The sequence below is a fragment of the Leopardus geoffroyi genome, chromosome A2 (assembly GCF_018350155.1).
Source record: "Leopardus geoffroyi isolate Oge1 chromosome A2, O.geoffroyi_Oge1_pat1.0, whole genome shotgun sequence".
Classification (NCBI taxonomy): domain Eukaryota; kingdom Metazoa; phylum Chordata; class Mammalia; order Carnivora; family Felidae; genus Leopardus; species Leopardus geoffroyi.
The window spans coordinates 153,904,964-153,927,131 of record NC_059331.1 but is presented as its reverse complement, the minus strand read 5'-3'; the positions used below and the strand labels follow the sequence as shown (position 1 = coordinate 153,927,131).

The following is a 22,168-nucleotide window of genomic DNA, read 5'->3' as shown; positions in this document are numbered from 1 at the left end:
CTTCTTTAAATGTTTGGCAGAATTTACCAGTGTAGCCAATGGTCTTGGTCTTGGGTTTGTTGGGAATTTTTTGATTACTGATTTAATCTCCTTACTAGTAATTTACCTGTTCAGATTTTCTATTTTTTTTTAAGGTTTATTTATTTATATTCAGAAAGAGAGAGCATGAGCAGGAGAGGGGCAGAGAGAGGATCCCAAGCAGGCTCCATGTTGTCAGCACAGAGACTAATATGAGGCTTGATCTCATGAACCGTGACATGACCTCAGCTGAAATGAAGAGTCAGGTGCTTAACTGACTGAGCCACCCAGGCACACCCACATTTTCTATTTCTTCATGATTCAGTCTTAGTAGATGGTATATTTCTGGGAATTTGTCCATTTCTTCTAAGTTGTCCAATTTGTTGATATAATTGTTCATAATAGTCTGTTATAATCCTTTGTATTTCTGTGGCATTAGTTGTAACATTTCCTCTTTCATTTCTGATTTGAGTCCTCTCTCTTCTTGGTGAGTCTAGCTGAAGGATTGTCTTTTTTTTTTTTTTTTTTTTTTTTACCAAAATAGCTCTTAGTTTTATTGATCTTTTCTATTGTCTCTTTAGTGTCCATTTCCACTTTGATCATTGTTATTTCCTACATTCCATTTTTTTTTAATGTGTATTTATTTTTGAGAGAGAGAGAGAGACAGAGTGAGAGTGGGGAGAAGCAGAGAGAGAGGGACACAGAGCCTGAAGCACGTTCTAGGCTCTGAGCTCAGCACAGAGCCCAATATGGGGCTCGAACTCACGAACTGCGAGATCATGACCTGAGCCAAAGTCAGACACTTAACTGACTGAGCCCCAATTTCCTTTTATTAACTTTAGGCTTCATTTGTTCTTTTTCTAGGTCCTTGTGGTATAAAGTTAAGTTTTTTAGTTGAGATCTTTCTTATTTCCTGAAATAGGCTTTATCACTATGAACTTCCCTCTTAGAATGGCTTTTTATGTATCCATAAGTTTTAGTATGTTGCATTTCTATTTTCATTTATCTCACGGTATTTTTTTATTTCTCCTTTGATTTCTTCTTTGACTCCTTGGCTGTTCAGTAACATGTTGTTCAATTTCAACATAATTGTGAATTTTCCAGTTTCTTCTTGTAATTAATTTCTAGTTTCATACTAATGGGGCAAAGGGTACTTGATAGGAGTTCAGTCTTCTTAAATTTATTAAGACTTGTTTTGTGGTCTAACACATTTATTATCTATCCTGGAGAACATTCCATGTATCCTTGAGAAAAAGGTGTATTCTGTTGCTTTTGGATGGAATCTGTATATATGTTGAGTCCATCTGGTCTAACATGTCATTTAAGACCAATGTTTCCTTATTGATTTTCTGGTTGGACAATCTATCCATCGATCAAAGTGTGGTATTAAAGTCTCATATTATTGCTACTTGCTTCTCCCGTTGGTGTGTTAGTATTTGCTTTGTATATTTAGGTGCCTCTCTGTTGGGTACATAAATATAAGTGCTATGTCATTTTTGTTGAATTGATCCCATTATCATTTTGTATTGCCTTTGTCTTTCACAGTCTTTGTCTTAAAGGCTATTTTGTCTGATAAAATATAGGTACCGCAGCTTTCTTTTGTTTCTATTTGCATGGAATATAATTTTGCATCCCTTTGCTTTGAGTCTGTTTGCATTTTTACATCTGAAGTAAGTCTCTTATACACAACATTGAGATGGGTCTTGTTTTTGTAGCCATGCAGCCACTCTGTGCCTTCTGATTAAAGAATTGAGTCCTACATTTAAAGTAACTATTAATAGGTATGCACTTGCTACCATTTTATTCATTGTTTTCTGGCTTTGTTGTTGTTCTTCTTCTCTTGCTGTCCCTTTGTGACTCGATCATTTTCTGTAGAGGTTTGCTTGGATTTTTAATATTTTGTGTATCTACTCTAGGTTATTGCTTTGTGGTAACCACGAGGCTTATGTAAGACCTTTTATAGATACAACAGTCTATTTTAAGTTGATGACAGTTTAAGTTTGAACTCATTTGTAGGCATCCATTTTTTTACTTACCCATTTTATGTTTTTGATGTCACACTTAACATCTTTTTATTTTGAGTATCCATTCACAGATTAGCGTAGGGGTTTTTTTGTTTTGTTTTTTTGCTACTTTATGGGGTGGGGCAGAGGGAAAGTGTGAAGCTGGTACAAGAGTGGTGGAGTCAGCCCCTAAATGTATGTTGAAGTGGAAGTCTGCCCCTCAGGCCACACCTTGAAGATAAATGAATCGGCCTCTTTACAGAAAGACTGGTTGTGTGTTTGCTGTGTTTCAATCGGCCGTGCCTGTGCTGTGCTCTGGGTGGGGTCAGAGGGCAGGCAGCCAGTTGGCAACTGTTTCTGTCTGTTGCGGTCTTATGGGACCAATGAATAGAAGTTCTGGTGGCCACCAGAACCAGATGACCAAGGGGTGCCCCTGGGGGGCAGCCACCAAAACTGGGGCAGACGTATGTTTAAGCTCCTTTCCGGGAGATGCTGGTGACCTGGAGTGAGCCAGAGGGAGAATATGGCACTCACCCTCTGAAGGGTCTGGGGAGGATTACAGTTGGCCCCTAAATGTGTATGTAGTTAGATACCTGACCACAGGCTACAGCTATGAAGATCAGCTAATTGGCCTCTTTTCCAGAAATCCAGACAGAGTTTCTGTGTGCTGGCTTTCCACTGCTGTCTCCTGTAGTGTAGCTGGTTACAGTACAGGAACTGTTTGCTTGTTATATTCCTGTGGACCCATAAACTTCAGCCCTGCTGGCCATTGGAGACAGGTGATCAGATATCTCCTGGGCAGTAGCCACAAAAACTAGGACACCAGACATGTGCACGAGCTCCTTCCTTGGAGATACCAGAGATCTGGAGCAAAGCCGAGGGAGGATGTAAAGCTGGCAACTGCTGGCCTCCATATTTGGAGAATATTTCAGCAAATTCCTCATTGTGTGTTCAAGTAGATGCTCGCCTATCAGGGTGATGCTTTAAGAGAAGAAAATAGGCCTCTTTCACAAAAAGACTGGATGTGTCTCAGTGTGTTGCCTCTGTACCCTAGGTGGGGGTGTGGGAGGGTGGCAGTTGGTGGGGGAGGGAGAGAGGGGATAGGTGGGAGGGAAGGGTAGGTAGCCAGGTGAGTTCATGTGAGCCCTTTAAGAACTGTTTCTCAGTTTGATATGGCTGTGTGGATCTCATGAATACAAGTCCATTCATTGGCTTTCAAAGCTAGATGTTGTGGGGGCTCATCTCTCAGGCACAGGTCTTAAAAGTTGGGGTGCCAGATGCGGGATTCAAACCCTTAGGTCCTCAGGGAGAAGCTTGGAGTTCTAAGTTCCCTCCTGATTGTGGTGGCTGCACCAGGGGTGGGGTTTATTGCAAGATTGTGTCTCAGCCTCTCCTACTGTTTTGATGTGGATTTTTTTCTTGTTTACCTTATGCTTAGGAGTTGCTCGGCTAGTTTTTGTGTTTCTTTCAGAGGAAATGATTTTCTATTTAGCTGTAGATTCAGTCTGTCCACAGAGGAGGTGCTTTCAGGATCCTCCTATGTTGCCATCTTGAATGGGAACTTTTTAGGTTGATAACAACATACATTTTGTAGTCTGCTTTTTGTATGCAACAATACATTGCAGACATTTTTTTCATATGAATAAAAGTCAAGCTCTCTGTTGATGCTGAAAAATAGACCCTTGTATGCATATTCCAAAAGTAAATTTCCAATTACTTTATTGGTTCTATATTGTTAAAGGTCTAGACTATTGAATATTTTTCTATTATAAATAACAGTAATGAGCATTCTCGTGCTTGCATTTTTATCTAATTTTGGGATTATCTCTTTAGGATAAATTCCTAGGAATTGGAATGGTAAGTAGGTCAAGGGGTCTGCTCATTTTCCATTTTGACACATTATGCTAAAACTCTCCTTGGGAATGTTGCACTGGTGAGTAAGGTCCTGCTGCTTCACAGATTTGCCAACTGGGTTTGTCAGTCTTTGTCATATTTGCTAGTCTCACTGGCAATAAATGATCTGTTATTATATTTAGCATTTCTTTGACAAGTAATGAAACTGAATGTTCTTTGTGCATTTTAATTGGGTATTTTATCTTTTTTAGCTTGTCCATTCAGGGTCCTTCCCATTTTCCAATTCAGTTTTAAATCCTTGATTGGTGAGTCCTTCATACATGAAGGATTTTAACCATTTTTCTGGCATATTGTCAATATTCGTCCCAATTTTCCATTTGTTTTTCATTCTTATTTATGTTCTCCTTGCTTTGTACAGAAACTGTAAGTTCACAGACAAATTTATCAGTATTTTCTTTACAACTTCTGTGTTCTGTGATTAGAATTGTGAAAATACACATCTCCTTGCCCGTACTCTGTGGACTTCTCATTTTGGGGGAGAGGATTCATAAGCATTTTATTGAAGTATAGCATGCATATAAAAGTGTTTAAAAGCATCCCTGGTTCCGATCGAGAAATCCCTGACTTGTCCTCTCCCAGGCCACTGGGATATGGCAGTAGGAGGCCTAATGCAGCAAACAGCTTTATGATTCCCTAGATGGAAGGCCAGTGGTCCCTACACACTTGATTTAATAACCTATTTTTTACTCCTGGATTAGAAATGTCTATTTACTTACATTTCCACAATTTCTTGGTCTATTTCTAGCCTATTTTAGTCCATTAATCTGTCTGGTTTCGTCATTGTCATATTCTTATTAGTTGAATATTTATAGTACATTTTCAAAACTGGCTGCCTAGGCCCCACCTAATTGTTCTTTTAATTCTCAGATAAGCCTCAGAATCATTTAATTACAATGTGCCTCCCTTGCCTGTCCAAATCCTATTAAGATTTTAATGATTAATTCATTAAATGTATCCATTAATTTAGGAAAAAATGGACTTTTCTTCCCCCTTGGTATTATCTTCCTAAGAGCAGAGTTTGTGTCAATTTGTTCAATGTTTGTTCTATGCTGTTCCTTGCTGACACGTTAGTGTTTCTTCAAAGAGCTCCTGCATATCTTGTTAAATTTATTCTTAGGCATTTTAAGGCTTTTCATTGTTATTGTGAATAGATTATTTGCTTTCATTATAAATTCTAGTCTTGCATTCTAAGTTATTTGTATTTGGAAAAGCTGTTGATTTGCAAACAGCCAGCTCACTGAATGCATTCAAGATGGTTTTTCATTCGAGCCTCTTGAGTTTTTCAAATTTATAATTGCATCTGTATTGTGATTCTAGTCTATCCCTCCAGATGGAATGCTTCCAGTCAACATTTATTTAAAAAAATTTTTTTAAATGTTTATTTATAATTGAGAGACAGAGCACAAGCGGGGGAGGGTCAGAGAGAGAGGGAGACAAAATCTGAAGCAAGCTCCAGGATCTGAGCTATCAGCACAGAGCCTGATGCAGGGCTCAAACTCACATGCCATGGGATCATGACCTGAGCTGAAGTTGGATGCTTAACCGACTGAGCCATCCAGATGCCCCTCAAGTCAACATTTAATGTACTTAGGATTCCATAGCTTACAAACGGTAAACTCACCCCCATTGACTTTCTTTCCTTCTCTTTCCAGCCAAACTACTTGAATGGGTTCCTTTCCTACACTGTCCTCACTTCCTGTCCCCACTCATTCCCTTGCCCCCCAAACCTGCTGCAGCCATCCCTACTCCACCAAAATGATTCTTGATGGTGTCTCTGATGATGACCATGTCTCTAATTTCAAACTTTGTTTTAATCTCCCATCACACTTGACTTCTCCCTCACTGTAAACACTGATGGCTACCTCTTCCCTTGGCATCCATCACCTGGCACACTTTGGGTTTTCTCCTGCATCTCCAGCTGTTCCTTCTCAACTTGTGATTGATATTCCTCTGCTTTTTCTCTATTGTTGAGGATTCTCGGTGCTCAATTTTAGACCCTCATCTTTTTATAATCTATCTCCATATAGGTGATTTCACCCATTTTTATGATTTTAGTTACCAGTCATTTGCTCATGAATCCCAACTTTGTATCTCTGGACTAGGTCTTTCTTCTGAACTCCGGATTCATGAATGTAATCACCTCCTGGGCATTTCCACTCAAATGTCTCAAAATCATACTCAGGATATCTTTCCCAAACCCATTCCTCTTACACAGTCCCCATCAGTGAATGTTGTCACTTTCCAACCTGGTCTTCACTCCCTTCACCCTCCCCAACTATTCAATCCCCAACCATGTGGATTTAGCCTCCTAGTAGATCCTGCATAATTCACCTTCCCTCCTTTTTCACCACCTGCACCACTCTGGTTCAAACTACCCTCACCTCACTGGGCTGCCAAGAGAGCATCCCTACTATTCTGCAAGCTCTTACTCTCCTTCAACTTCCTCTCCTCCCTGTATCTATGTTGATCTGTGTTCTTTTGTTTATAATCCTTTATTGTCTTGCCCTTCCTCTTAGACAAAGACCCAGATCTTCAACTTGGTTTACAAGACTCCACCACTAAGGCTCCCAACCTTGTGCTCATACCCATTTACCTAGCTATAAGCAATCTGGTGTTTGTAGTTGATTACCACAGTTACCGCCTTCTGGGATTCTCTCACTTGCTATTCCCATGGACTGGAAACCCTCTCCCTTTCCACCCTGTCTCCACTTCCAGTAAGCTAGGATTCTCTGCTCAGGAAAGCCCTCCCTGATGCCTTAAATTAAGTCTGGTCTCTCTGCTGTGAGCTTTTATGACCCCTTGAAATTTTCCTTCAGATTGTCAGATTATAATTGCTAATTTGTTTTGCCAGGCTATTCAAAATCTCTCTCTTCCAACACTTTAAGCCCTGTGAGGACAATATGGGCTTGTTTTACTATCTTTTGTATTTCTAGCTCCTCCAGTACCTGGCATGTAGTAGGCATCAAAATGTTTTTTGAGGGGCACACCTGGGTGGCTTAGTTGGTTGAGCGTCCTACTCTCGGCTTAGGTCATGATCTCACGTCATGATCTCACAGTTCATGGGTTGGAGCCCTGCATCGGGCGCTGTGTTGGCAGCTCAGAGCCTGGAGACTGCTTCCAATTCTGTGTCTCCCTCTCTCTCTGCCTGTCCCCACTTGCACTCTGTCAAAAAAGAATACAAGTTAAAAAATTTTTTTGAATGTTTTAATATAGAAAATGCATTTATTTATTATTTAAGTAATCTCTGTACCCAACATGGGGTTTGAACTCATGACCCCAATATCAAGAGTCACATGCTCCTCTGAGCCAGCCAGGTGCTCCTGAATTTATTTTTTATATTGATTTTGTATCCAATTATTTTACTGAAATAGTTTCAGTCTTTGGGAAAGCTGATGCTAACAGAGAATTCAATGTGCAAGAGACTTATTGGGGAACACCTGGCAGGGCAAATGAGGGAGGGAGCAGGAGTGGGTGGGGAGAACTTCCACACCGTGGTGCAGGGGATAGCAGTGAGGGTCCACTTAGCCAGTGTTTTGTTAGTGAACCACTAGGTTTTATTTACTGGTACTTATTTACAATTTTTGAATCAATACACTTGAGAGGGCAGTTGGGGTTTTGTGTGTATGTATTTTATTTTTGTTAGGTTTTATAGTCATTGTCTTCCTGGTTTCATTAAAAAAAAAAAAGGAAATTGGAAGAATAGGAGGGAAGGGGTGATGGGCTACCAGCAGTTATCAAATGTTGTAACTTGTCTATGTACATCTGTGTACATATATGTGAGTATATATGTACCTAGGCTCATATATAAACACACATACACAAACTCTCCATCTATCTACACATATATCTACATATTGCAAAATTTTAAATTTTTATGTAGTCAATTTACCAAGTATTTTCACTTCTAGAGTTAATGTTTTGTATCATGTTTATTGGCCTTCATCATTCATGCATTATTTCTAAAAATGTTTCCAATATACTACCAGTTTAACAGCTTTCGGTGTTTTCATCTAAAACATTAAATTCTTTGATCTTTTCACAATTTATTTCTGCTTAAGGCCTGAGGTAAGAATTCAGCTTTAAAAATCAACAAAACAATGGCTAGCTAGTTGTTCCCGGGGCCACTAATCATCCTTTTGTCTGGCTATTCTCAGTTGATTTACCATGACTCCAATGTTGGAAACCCCCGCTTCCATACTGGATTCTATTTTGGCACCAGTATCACACTGCTCATGGTTAGAACGTTATTACCACTTAGGCTGGTGACTTCCCTCAGATTCTCTCACTTGCATTTGTTCTCAGAAATTTCCAGATTTTCCTTGCATGTTAATTGTTTCCAATAAATCTTAGGGTCAATTTTTTCCCCTAAATTGACTAAAAAAAAAAAAAAAATCCTACTGGAATTTGGATTGAGAATCCATTAGAATTACAGATGACTTTGAGAAGTATACTTTCACAATTTTCTAAGAACTAGATTTACTCAATTTTACATATTCTTTAGTTACAATTTTCTTCATATACGTCCTATACATTTCTTATTTATTCCTATTTTTTTTTGTCCCTATTAGTTGTGTCTCACACATTTAATATTCTTTGTTGTTTTTATTTTTGAGATTTGACCCATGGATTAGAAGTGGAGATTTTGCTGTTATATTTCTGTTATTTCAGTTTGATACCCTTTTAGAACACATTCTAGGATTTTAAATCTTTTAGGTTCATTTTATGCCGCAGAACATGGTCTATCTTGGTGAATGTTGCAGGGGCAGAAAAGAATATGTACTTTGCTGCTGTTGGGTAAGGTGTCCTGTAAATGTCAGTTAGACCCTGTTGGTTGATGGTGTCATGAAGTTCTTCTATAGCCTCCATTTTCTGCCTAGTAGTTCTATCAATTGTTGAGGGAGGACAGTCTTGAAGTTTCCAACTGTATGTGGATCTATCTAGATCTCCATTCAGTTTTTACTGAATATATTTTGAAGCTTTTTGGTACGTAAACCTTCAAAATTGTTGCCTCATTGACTAAACCTTTTATCGCTGTGTAATGTCCCTCTTTGTTCCTGTTCTGGGCTGGATTTTAGAAGTAGAGATGAACAGATCTTTCTTTTTGATACAGTACATCAAGGGGGGCCTGGAAATCCAGATGGTAACAGATTTCTCAAATTATTTTTATAATCAGGCATTAGGGTTCTTGGTTACAAACACGAGAAATTGACTTTAGGCAGAAAGGAACTTACTGGAAGACTATCCACTCACATCTACTAGGTGGCTAGAGCCCTGTTAGGAAGCCCAGCACGGTTTCTCTGTAGGGAAGCTAAAAACAAAACAAAACAAAACCCCCCCAAACCCAAAATGCAGTTGCCTCTGGTCCTAGCTAGGAGAGCAGTTAGGTTTTGCAACTTCAGGCAGCCCTGGGTTAATGGATGTAGGAAATGGTAATGTTACTAGCTAGTAACACAGCATGATCTCAGCCAAAGGTTGTGTACAAATTGGTAGAAATTCATTCTGAATGTGGAAAAATGAACACCAGTTTTGTCACACATGAAACATCATGAACATAGATAGACATGTCATCTTTCCAGACACTACAGATTACATCTCCAAAACCTTTTTCCCTAATTCATCCTGTCAGAACTGAAGGGGACAAGTGGATGTTTGGCAGAGGGAGTTCTGCATAAAATGAGCTAGAGGTTGAGCAAACAAAACTGGTATGAGAGTGTGGGAAAACTAGATCTTTTTACTTTCCCTAGGTACTGGTTTGCTCTGGAGATGCCGGAGGAGTGGGTGCAGAGAGGTCTGACCTGGCCAGTACACGCTTATGTCAGTCCCCGCTCACAGAATCACACAAAATGCCTGCAGTAGCTGGGCCCAAATAAATTTACAGAATGGCTGCAAAAGACATTCATTCATGTCTGTGGAGAGATGATTTCCCCTTTGACATAAAAAAAAATCAGCTGACAAGTGACTGGGACACAATAAATGGAGTCATTCCTTGTGACTTGCAGGTTCTTATGAGCGCATCCTTCCTGGGGGCCCTGTGTCTTTTCTCATCAGTCTGCATTGTATGTGCCATTTCTGCCTTTACTCTCCCCATTGAGACCAAAGGACGAGCTCTACAGGTAAGTGATGCAGAAATCTCTTAAGTATTCTCAGCTACCACCTTTTGACCAAAGGAAATGACCTTGGAGCATGGAAATTCTTTGAAGTAGACATGACATCCAAGTGTGTACTAACACAATGGTGTTGAGTAAAAAGCCTGAGTATCCATGCAAGTTGGCTTGCATGTAACTTTGAGCAGCACTGAAGCTAGAGTAACCAATTATTCACTCCAAACCTTTGCTAAACTCTTCAAAGACGATAGTGTAGTGTGATTTTCCCTGAATAATGTCTGTATTCCACTAAAATAACAACTATAAAACTACCATTGCCATTACCAGGTACACAAAGGTAAATGCGAGGCTCTTAATTCATTGTAAGTTTATTAAGAAATCATCTATTACTAGTTTCTAGTGTCTGGCAGCTGAGGATGAATGGAGAAGCCTTTTTATTAAATGTATTGATCTACTAAATCACTTCTTATTCCAGCAAATTAAATGAAGACCTGCAAACCAATGTCTACCGGAGAAGAAAAATGCATTTTGTGTTTACAAAGAGCTGTGGCACAGTTTTATTTTTTTTTTTTTTTTTTTTTTTTTTTTAAATTTTTTGTTTCAACATTTATTTATTTTTGGGACAGAGAGAGACAGAGCAAGAACAGGGGAGGGGCAGAGAGAGAGGGAGACACAGAATCGGAAACAGGCTCCGGGCTCTGAGCCATCAGCCCAGAGCCCGACGCGGGGCTCGAACTCACGGACCGTGAGATCGTGACCTGGCTGAAGTCGGACGCTTAACCGACTGCGCCACCCAGGCGCCCCTGTGGCACAGTTTTAAAGACCTGGTTTAATTTCTGTATGCTACTTGGTAATTAAGAAACTGATTATGTATTTCTGAAAAATAAGGCACATGAGAATGAGGTGGGTTAATTTTATATTCCTGTCTTTTTTTGGAGACTACAGAGAACTTTTGTAAAAATATACTTCAAAGATGGGAAAGGTAGGTCTATGGGAGATGGGCAGGGGGAAGTAAAGTTTCTCAGAGAAAGCGCATATATACTTGATATTCTTCCATGAGGTTTATAGCAAAAGTTGGACTGAAATTTTGTAGCTAAGGCATGAACTTGGGGTTGTATCATTAAGCCTTTCACAACAGTCACCAACTTCACGGCAAAAACGAGCATTTAAATTGCCTCCATTTTGGGGCGCCTGGGTGGCGCAGTCGGTTAAGCGTCCGACTTCAGCCAGGTCACGATCTCGCAGTCCGTGAGTTCGAGCCCCGCGTCAGGCTCTGGGCTGATGGCTCGGAGCCTGGAGCCTGTTTCCCATTCTGTGTCTCCCGCTCTCTCTGCCCCTCCCCCATTCATGCTCTGTCTCTCTCTGTCCCAAAAATAAAATAAAAAACGTTGAAAAAAAAAATTAAAATAAATAAATAAATAAATAAATTGCCTCCATCTTGATGAAAGTTGCTTATTTATAAAATATGCTTAAATGAGTATGAGTCTTGTATATAATTAGGAAGAAGCTGGAAATACACTATTTTTTCCCATTCTATTTGTATTCTAATTTCATTACTTTATGGGAGAATCTTTGATTCCCATGAGATTTAAAAAAATGAAAGTGCAGCAAGCTCTCTGACATCATGTCACCATTTCCCCTTTATTAAGCAACTGCTTTCATGCAGGACATCACACTGTGCATATCACTTTAGTAGGTTAGGTATGGTGTGGAAAGAAAACACCGAAGGCTTTTACATTTAGATTCTTTGATTGCTATTCAGGCTTACTGTGGACACCTCTAAAACTGGGGACCCTATGGCTTGGCTCATCAATTCCTCCTATCCCCCCTCTGCAGGGGAAAAAAGAACTCACTGCAACTAGAATCAAGTATCACTGTATTACCAAACTATGACAGGGTTTATACCCCTGCTTCCATAAGGGTGCAAGTCACCCCTATTTGAACAAGAGGCACAAATAGCTTAAAGTCAGGAAACTTCCTGTCAAGGGCCAGACAGTATTTAAGACTCTGTGAGCTAAACATGGTCTCTCTCACACACCCCCAACACTCCACTAGCCTTAAAAAATGCAAAGGGGTGCCTGGGTGGTTCAGTCGGTTCAATGTCCAACTCAATTTCAGCTCAGGTCATGATCTCACAGTTCGTGAGTTTGAGCCCCACACTGGGCTCTGCACTGACGGTGTGGATCCTGCTTGGGATTGTCTCTCCCTCCCTCTCTCTGCCCCCTCCCGTTAGCTCTTACTCTCTCAGAAATAAGTAAAAACATTTAAGTAACGTTTAAAAATGTAAAAAGCATTGCTAGCTCTCAGACTATTGAAAAGACGGCCATAGGTTAAATTTGGCTAACAGGTCATAGCTGAAATAAATTTTTAGGCCCAAGAGGAAGCAGCTCCTGCCCAGGGTGCCTAATCAGCAAACTGAAATTTAGATAACTTTCATGTCCCTGTAAATGTTCCACTTGGCCAGAAATAGTGTGTTCAGTCAGCTGGCACCAAGCCAACTGTGGCCGCTTACTTTCTTCCTTATCTTTTAATCCTATAAAAGTTTCCTGCCTTCTGGCCCAGGTTGCAGGTCTCTGGACTCTTGGGAGTGGACATTGCCTGCTTCATAAAGCATCAGATAAGGTTTGTTTGAATCACCTATGTTGTCTTCTTAAATCATTTTTTTAAACATATATTTTTTAATGTTTATTTATTTTTGAAGGAGAGAGAGACAGAGTGTGAGTGGGGGAGGGGCGGAGAGAGAGGGAGACACAGAATCTGAAGCAGGCTCCAGGCTCTGAGCTGTCAGCACAGAGCTCAATGCAGGGCTCAAACCCACAGACCATCAGATCATGACCTGAGCCAAAGTTGGAAGCTTAATCGACTGAGGCACCCAGGTGCCCCTCTTCTTTAATCATTTTTAACTGATTTTGGCAAAGAGGATAATCTGAAGCTGACTGCTAATGGCTTGTGGGACGATGAAACACACAGGCAAGGAACCTGCTAAACACTTTGAGTTCTCTGTTGCTCTAGTCAGAACCAAAGGCTGTGGATGAGTCACTCCAGGCTTGGAGTGCAGCTCTCTGATCTAAACAAACTATAGGTTTAAAAATATATATTTATATATGATGATATATAAAAATATGTATATATTAAAATATAGTTCCCAGAAAGGTTCCAGACAATTATAGTGGGAATCTGCAAAGAGAGGCAGCAGTTAGGGAACTCCTAAAGCTTGGAGGTATAGCCATTGCATAAACTTCTGGGAGATGTGGGGAAATAAGAAATTTGACCTCTTCTAACCAATGGCACAACACAATGGAAATAGGCACAAGTTGGACTATTAAAAGCCACTGCTAATAAGAATCTCGGAAGCTAAAGGTGCAAAGTTGGTAGGTGGGGGGTTGAGCACTTAAAGATGTTAGATTGAAGTGGCCAGTGTGCCCAGACTCCATGCAAGGACATATTGGTCACAGAACAAACACTAGGTCACTTAGCAACCTCAAGAAAAAAAACTCTGTGCAACAAGGTACATAGAAAACACCACAAAATCCTAACCTTCCGGTACATCCCTCTTAGGTATTAATTTGGCTCAGAGAAACCCAAGGCTTAAAGGAATAAGATGTTCAAGTCTCAGAGAACTGAGTGCTTTACCTTCCAGCCCACCTACTTAATGTCTAAGAAGTGTGGTCTTGGAAGCTCAATCTTCTGACTAGAAGTGCACTTGAAAGGAAGGGTTCCCTTATCAACAACCAGGATGGGATACCTATTTTAATTGGTATGTAGAAGTCTCCAAAATTCCAAAATACATTCACTGATTCAAAAGGTTAACGAGAAGTTAAACAGACACAAGAGTTACCTAAAAGACTCTAAGACCATGGGACATCTACAACCCCTTCGATCTTCCTTTACCTGAGTACTCAGTCTACTAATCCATTACCTGAATTGCCTTTCCACTCTGAAGAGACCAGTGGGCCATAAACAAGCGTCCTTGACTTTGGTGGCCTTAAAACTGCAACAGTTCCAAAGCCAGAAACCTAAGACAACAGCTGGGCCTCCCCTGTTGCACCCATCCTGGGGGGTCCATTAAAGCACAGAACCACAAATTGGTGCAATCAACTGTGACACTGGAAAAAAGATTGTTGTTGAAGATTTTATCAAATCCGAATGCCTCCTTATCTACTCAAAGGAGGGACCTCTGCCCCACACCCCCCCTCCCCGGAGGCTAGGGTTGATGGGACCCTGAGGGCTTCTCTTGTAAACCACTATCAGTTATTCCCTTAAACAGCCAAGGGGAAGCTAAAATTAATGGAAACACTTACCAAGTGAGATCCTTGGAAAATTGGCTGAAGCTGGTGAAGAGTGAGTCTTCTGGGGTGGTTCAATATTGCCAGGAATATTTACTATTTGTGCTCATTGAAACTTGACAAAGTAATTCAAAGACCTTTTTAAAATGGAACTCCAGGGGTGCCTGGGTGGCGCAGTCGGTTAAGCGTCCGACTTCAGCCAGGTCATGATCTCGCGGTCCGTGAGTTCGAGCCCCGCGTCGGGCTCTGGGCTGATGGCTCAGAGCCTGGAGCCTGTTTCCGATTCTGTGTCTCCCTCTCTCTCTGCCCCTCCCCCGTTCATGCTCTGTCTCTGTCCCAAAAATAAATAAAAAAACGTTGAAAAAAAAAAAATGGAACTCCATGGTACTGATGAGGGAGCATAAGGGAGGCTGAAGGCCAAGTACAAGCTAGCTTCTCCCCTTCCCCCCCTCCCTGCCCAGCACCCCCCTCCCCCACCCCAGGTGGGATATGTATGACATTCCTTGGACATTGCTGGCTACCCCAAACCAGAAAGGGACAAAATAACCAAACAGTTAAACTGGTAGGAGTCTCCACCAGTTTACAAGAAAAAGGCAATCCTAGGAACTCCCTACTGTCTTAATGTTAATGCCTTGCTAGAGGGACAAACCATCTTAGCTTGATAATAGCTAGGCCTCCAGTAATCTGTGAGTCTTGAGCATATTAAAGTCTCCTTGGAAACTTACCTTTTGACTCTATCGCCAGCAAGTCCATAGTGTATAACTAGTCATTCTACACAGCTCTTTTGGTCCATGGGTCCAGTCCCTGTGCCTTAATAAAATCACCTTTTTGCACCAAAGATGTCTTCAAGAATTCTTTCTTCACTGTCAGCTCCAAACCCCACCATCACCCCAAAACCTCATCAGTACCCTATGGTCAGAAGTTGGCCAAATAATGGGGTGCCTGGATGGCTTAGTTGGTTAAGCATTGTACTGTTGATTTTGACTCAGGTCATGATCTTGGTTGTGAGATAGGGCTCCAAAGATAAACAGCTCTAAATCAAGAACACAGGAATCTTCTGATTTCTCTTAGTTGGAGATAATCTCCCAGATACAAAAGAGCAAATTGAAGATAAAGTAGTTGGATAGGTAGGTCATCCCCTTCCTTAATAGCACTCAGGGTGCAACCCAACTCTTTGAGGAATTATAAACAACTCTTTGTCTTACAAACTGAGTCTTTACAAGAACAGAAAAAGGCCACCCCTCCTTTTTACCAATTCCCAAACCTCCTCTATTCATCTCAAAAGTCTTGTTGATTCTGTAAAAATTCTGGTCTTAGGCAACAAAGATTCTCTTAGAGGAACTTGCATTCTTTCTCTGTGCCTTTGAGATGTAAATGTCCTAACCCATCTTTTCTAGGAAACATCTAGGGCCACCTCTTTGGAATGCAATCCTCAGGGAGGCAATTCTTACTTTAAGTCTATTTAGAAATTAGGTAAGTGAAAAATCTTTTAAGTCTTCTCCAGAAATACTAGTAAAAAGTTTGAGTCATCTGATCAGGTAAATTTATTCTATCTGCTAGAAAGACAATTTGGATCCAATTATTTATAAATTAGTGGGGATCCGTTTGCATCTGTATGTTTATATATGTGTACATATATGTGCATATACATACATGTCTAAAAATGTTATAGATGTGATTTTTTTCTACCTTCAGAGGGCAGTGCCAAAATTAATTTGCAAAGAGCTTTAAGTTGCTTAAAAACAAGTGTTTATATAAATCAAATATACTCTCTGAAATACAGAAACTAACCCAAATGTTTTTCAAGTTCAAGCGAACTAGGATAATCTTTTTTTTTTTTTTAAAGCTAATTTCATTGTCTTAATTAAAACAGTTAAGTCTTTAGAGTTACCAATATTAAAAATAATATAGACATAGGACTTGTATTCTATCTAGTTTACTCAAGTCAAATAAGGTCATGTTTTCTGTTAGAGAATTTGTCAGCAAGAAAGATAACTTAAGGTGATGGTTAGCTGTTCAATGTCTCATAAGTAATCCAAAGAACAAGTACATCAACTGATGAGGGAGCATAAGGCAAGCTGAGAGCAAAGTAGAAGCTGGAATATCCCCACCTCCTACCCTGGCCTGGTGGGCTTTGTGTGATATTCCTCAGGCACTCCTGGCTGCCCAGGGAAAGGGGAAGCAAACAGTCACACAGGACAGAAGTCTCCATCAGTTTACAAATGGCTTAGTAAATTACAAGAAAAAAGGCAATCTTATCAATAGCCTGATCTCCAGAAACCTATGGACTCAGTTTCCTAGAGCCCTAATATCACTTTCCCCTCCATAGTGATGTGGGGAACAAAGGCAAGAAGGAAATGGAAGGTAAAATTTCTTTGTAACCTGCAGCCCAGTGACAAATATTTGAGGCAGGCTGAGTAGAACATTTCTCTGGCAACTCCCTACTGTCTTAATGTTAATGTTTGCTAGGGGGAAAAACCACCTTAGCTTAAAAATAGCTAAGCCTCAGTTATCCTGTAAGGCTTCTTTAGCATATGAAAATCCCTTTGGAAACTTCCCCTTGGCTTATGCTCCCTCATCATTAACTAGATAGAAAAGTTTACAAATAAACTTTTCAACAATAATTATGGTTTATGGTATGTCTCCTTAAGCATTGTTTCCAGGGGCGCCTGAGTGGCTCATTTGGTTAAGTATCCGACTTTGGCTCAGGTCATGATCTCAGGGTTCATGGGCTTGAGCACATCAGGCTCTGTGCTGACAGCTCAGAGCCTGGAGCCTGCTTTGGCTTCTGTGACTCCCTCTTTCCCTGCCCCTCCCCCACTCTCTCAAAAATAAACATTAAAAAAAAAAAATTGTTTCCAAAATTTTTCTGTGACAAGAAACTTTAAAGTTGTACTGAGGTAAATTAAATGGTGGATATTCACTGAGTATCTAGATCATTTACAAGTAAGATAAAATACTGAGACCTTAACTACCGAACAGAGGTTTATCCACGTATGGCTTCCTTTTACAAACGAAATAAAACTATTTGGGTCTATTAAACATGTTTTGTGCCACACTGAAAAATTTTCTGTGAGGAATATACTTCTAGAAATTATAGAATGTATCTACACATTTGACAATCCACAAAGTGCTAGCGTAAGAGTCCACAAATGCTTACTGTTGAAGAATTAATGACTCTGAGGGTGTTAGTAATTCTAAACAATATATATGAATAAAGGAAACATCTCTGCATAAGAGTAAGATGTATTTGGGGTAAGAAAAGGCATCAGATATGAAGATGTGTTTTTACTAAAGGAAAAAGTATAACAATTTGTTCAAAGGGAAACAATGGATTGTGCCAGAATGAGAGGAAAAAAAGGGCAAAATCTGAATGAATGTTTAAAAAGTTTTTGAAGGGTTGTGGAAAAGGAAGTTTCTGTGTGGTTAAGCTAAGACTGGAATAGATTTCTTTGAAAAATGAGTTTTAATATAAAAAATACACTGGTACAAAATTAGAATTTGGTTTTCCGTTAAAAAGAGAGTTTTCTTAGATTTGTGCTCTTAGAAAGATAGTGTAAATAAAATTTTTGCTTTCTAGGTAGGTGGTAGTCTCCTCCCTAAAGAAAGAGACCTCAGGATAAGGGAAGCCACCTGGCTTGTGTGCATCCATGACTTCCCTCACGAGCCTGTAACATGAGGCCACCCAACCAAACTGTATGCCTATACATTACCCAGACATGGGAGACAAAGAAGTAGAAAATGTGTAAAAGCCTACGCCACGTGGCATTCCAGGCTGTTTTTCGGGTACAAACCCAACTGAGCACGTGTGGGCCCAAATAAAGTGGCTTCCCGGAAAGAAAAGCCTCGGTGTCACTACTCTTTGTGTGAGAAACCTGCTCCAGGTGGATTACTTACCAGAATTTGTATCTTACCAAAATAACTTACTGTGCTTCATGTTGTCTTTAGCAGGTCTTCAATTATTTAATCCAGTCTTCTCAATACCAAAAGAGTTATGGTTTTTAAAGTTTTTTCCTTTAGAGAGAGCACATACGCACATGTGAGCTGGGGTTGGGAGGCAGAGGGAGAGGGAGAGAGAATCTCAAGCAGGCTCCAGGCTCAGCCTGGAGCCTGACATGGGGCTGGATCCCACAACCCTGGGATCACAACCTGAGCTGAAATCAAGAGCTGGACGCTCAACCAACTGAGGCACCCGGGTGCGCCTAAAAGAGCTCAGGTTTTTAAAAAAGAACTATGCAAATTTCTGTATTTGCCTTTGAAGTCACTTTGGTTAATGGTTATCTTTGACAAAATTCCCTCAAATTCTAAACAAAGTCTTTTTGACTTTGAACTGATACCTTCTAAAGAAACATGTTAAATTACAGAGAAAGCACTGTCAAGTCATGTTTAAACTTCTTAGGCTCTCTCTGTATATGTTGTCAATGTACATGTTCCAGAAATTACATTAAATTCCTGAAAATCTGATATGTACTGGTATGTTATTAGTCACAATGCCAGTTATTATCTTAAACTGTTCTATCACAGAAATACCATTTGCTGATCAATTCCATTATAATGAATCATCATTACATCTTTAACCATGGGCATTTTCAAGTCTTCCATCATTAACGGAGTGTTATGGTTTCACTCTGGTATTTTTGCAAAAGTGAGATTCACAGAAAGGGCCCTACCAAGCACTCCTGACCACAGACACTGCCACCAAATTTTAAGGTGTTAAACCCTGGGTACATATCTGTTCCCAAATATGGAAGGCTCCATCTGGCATCTGGCCCTATGTAAACACTGGAGACTCAAAATCAAATTGACTAGGAAGAGAAGCAGACATCGAGATCAGGTATTTCCTCCCATGACAACACAGCAAGAATGATTCCTCCTTCCCTCTCTCCATCATTGTCCTAATTGTTATACCATGAAGGGCTTTATGATTCTTTTGTCCACCTTATGCTTTGCCCTGGCCTGTAAAGAAGATACTATTACACACATATCTCAGGTCATTACAAAGGATGGTAATCAAACCTCCTACCAACTCGACTACTGGATCTCCTATGAGGCTGGATATTCTGTAGTTTTTTTATACTTGTCACAAACTTCTCCCTGATGTCCAATGCCCCAGTTTCTCTGAATAAAGTGTACAGGATAAACACTTCTGGAGAAACAGACAAACAATTACGTGAACTACATAAGCAGGCCAACTGGCTTAAAGAAAAATCCCTCTCTTTGAGAATTTCTTTTTCATATATATATTTTTTAATTTTGAGAGAGAGCATGCATGCAAGCAGGGATGGGGCAGAGAGAAGAGAGAGAATCCCAAGCAAGCTGTGCGCCGTGAGCAGAGAGCCCAATGTGGGGTTCGATCACGACTTGAGCCGAAAGCATTTTTTAAAAAAATTTTTATTTATTTTTTAGAGAGAGGGAGACAAAATGTGAGCAGGGGAGGAACAGAGAGAGAGGGCACAGAATCCAAAGCAGGCTCCAGGCTCTGAGCCGTCAGCACAGAGCCCAACATGGGGCTCGAACTCACTAACCATGAGATCATGACCTGAGCCGAAGTCGGACGCTCAACTGACTGAGCCACCCAGGCACCCCAGAAAGCATTTTTTTGATTTCTATTTGGGTTGAGACATAGTGATGAGGGATAGAAGCAGAAGAATGTTCACCTTTAGTGCAGAACTGACTGATAGCCTGCTGCATGGTTTTGAGAAGGATCAAATATGTACTGGTTGCTACCTTCTTAAAGGGTCTTATGTCTGCCTGCACATCTCACCCATAGTTAATACTGAGCAGGATGATAAACACCAGAAAAATCTTGTGAAAGCGGTTTTACAAGTAGAAAATCAGAGACATTTATGATGTAATACTCCCTGCATGTCCCCTCCCCCTTGAGCACAAAGCGTATAACCCCAGCTTCATACAGCAAAAGAGCAGCCTTTTGTGCCCACGTGTCCTGTCCCTGTGCCATAACAAAGCACCTTTCTGCACCAAAAACGTCTCAAGAATTCTTTCTGGACCGTTTGCTCACCACCCCACATCAATAGGAACCCTGACCTAGGAGCATTCTCCAAACCACAGGCATTATTTTGATGCTAAGAATGTGTCTCCCTTATATGCTGCATTCTCTCAGAAGTTTTAAATGCATGTGGGCAACCACTGACTAGCTAGCAGATCATCTGTCCAACTGGAAAACAAAAGAGAATGGAAGTACATAACCAGCCCCAAGAAGATGTGCCAGACATCTTTTGTGAATACTACACTGAGGGCTCAAGAGCCAATGGTAACTGAGTCACATTATTTTTGATCAAATATTTTTCATCAAACTTCTTGAATGGTCAAGAGGATGATCAAAAGTGGGGTAGGAGGACTACTGAAAGAAATTTCTAGGTCCAAGATGGAACCACTCTGCCCAGGGTGCTGCAGCAGCAAACCAAAACTCAAATAACTTCCATGTCCCTGTAAATGTCCCACTTGGCCAGAAACACAATATACTCAGTCAACCAATCCCCAAATGCCAAGCCAACTCTGGACTCTACACTTACCTTCCTTGTCCCTTATTCTTTATCCTATGAAAGCTTCTGCCTTCTACCTCATTTTGTAGTTATCTTGGCCCTTGAGAATGGAGACTGCCCACTTCATAAAGTGTTTGAACCACCTAAATTGCTTTCTTTAATCATTTTTAAAAGTTTGCAAGCCCACCTTGGTCTAGTTATCAAAAATTTTAGGCCCAAATATTTTTGATGTAAAGACATCTAGGCTACACGTGTAAGGTTAGCTCAAAAACCTACCACCAATCACAACTGAAAATCCTGAAGCTGATGTTAGCAGCAATTTATAATTAACACCAAAGGATAGTAGTGGTTCACAACCACAGTCAACTATGACACAGCTGATGATCATGCACCTTCCCAAGAATTTCAGGAACTCTCAGTACCCGTGGAGGTATCAAAGCTTCAGGAACATTACAATGCTGCCCACACTGTCTAGTACCCAGGCTTCCTAGATGACACTAAATCAGTCAACAGCAAATTTTATTAACATGATTTTAATTGCATACAAAATTTGAGAAATCCTTCATAAACTCATGTGTACTGCTTACCCTCCTTACTAGTATTAGTCATTAGTAGAAATGGAAGTCAACAAGTATCAAGTCACTTACCTGTAACAAGTTTTTTGGTTTCACAACTCACTAAAAGGTCACATAACTGCAATCTCTGTACAAAGAATATTTTACTTGATGCGATACGATAGGGGTTGAATTTGTTTGAACCTAATAGTTGTTGTTGTTGTTGTTGTTTTTAAAGATTTTAAGTAATCTCAACACCCAACATGGGGCTCAAACTCACAGCCTCGAGATCAAGAGTCTGCTGCATGCTCCACAGACTAAGCCAGCCAGGCGCCTGAACCTAATAGTTTTACAAATAGAAGAGAATGTGATTTGAGTCTCTTTAAGCATAGTCTACAATGGCAAAAAATCATTCCATAACATGAATGCCAAAACCTTTAGACTTCCTGTACGTTGGGCTTTCTTAACACACACCCTCCTCATCAATAAATCCCTAAAATCAATTGGATTAGAGAACCAGCATTATTGTCAAAACATGGTGCTGCTTCTTGTTGCCATTCTTCTTCTTTCCTCTTTAAGAACACTTGATTTTCTTTGGGAAAATGCCACTTCTCAGGTCCACACATTCCCATTCCGAGGGTGAGAAGCGCTTAACCGTGATTGATCTGTATATTCTATCCCCTCCCCGTGAACAATAGCTGTGCTTTAATCATCAATAATGGAAAGATTCCTGGGGCACCTGGGTGACTCAGTTGGTTGAGCATCTGAATTCACCTCAGGTCATGG

General features: G+C 40.3%; 1 protein-coding gene across 1 annotated transcript in view; it reads left to right on the top strand.

Annotated features, from left to right (window-relative positions):
• Nucleotides 1-10,599, top strand: part of SVOPL (SVOP like) — a 68,168-nt gene extending 57,569 nt beyond the window's left edge. The window contains exons 14-15 of the mRNA XM_045495812.1: nt 9,935-10,048; nt 10,515-10,599. Coding sequence (XP_045351768.1) covers nt 9,935-10,048; nt 10,515-10,526 — 126 coding nt within the window. The 3' untranslated portion in view covers nt 10,527-10,599. The remainder of the gene's footprint in view (nt 1-9,934; nt 10,049-10,514) is intronic.
• The last annotated feature ends 11,569 nt before the right edge of the window (nt 10,600-22,168 follow it).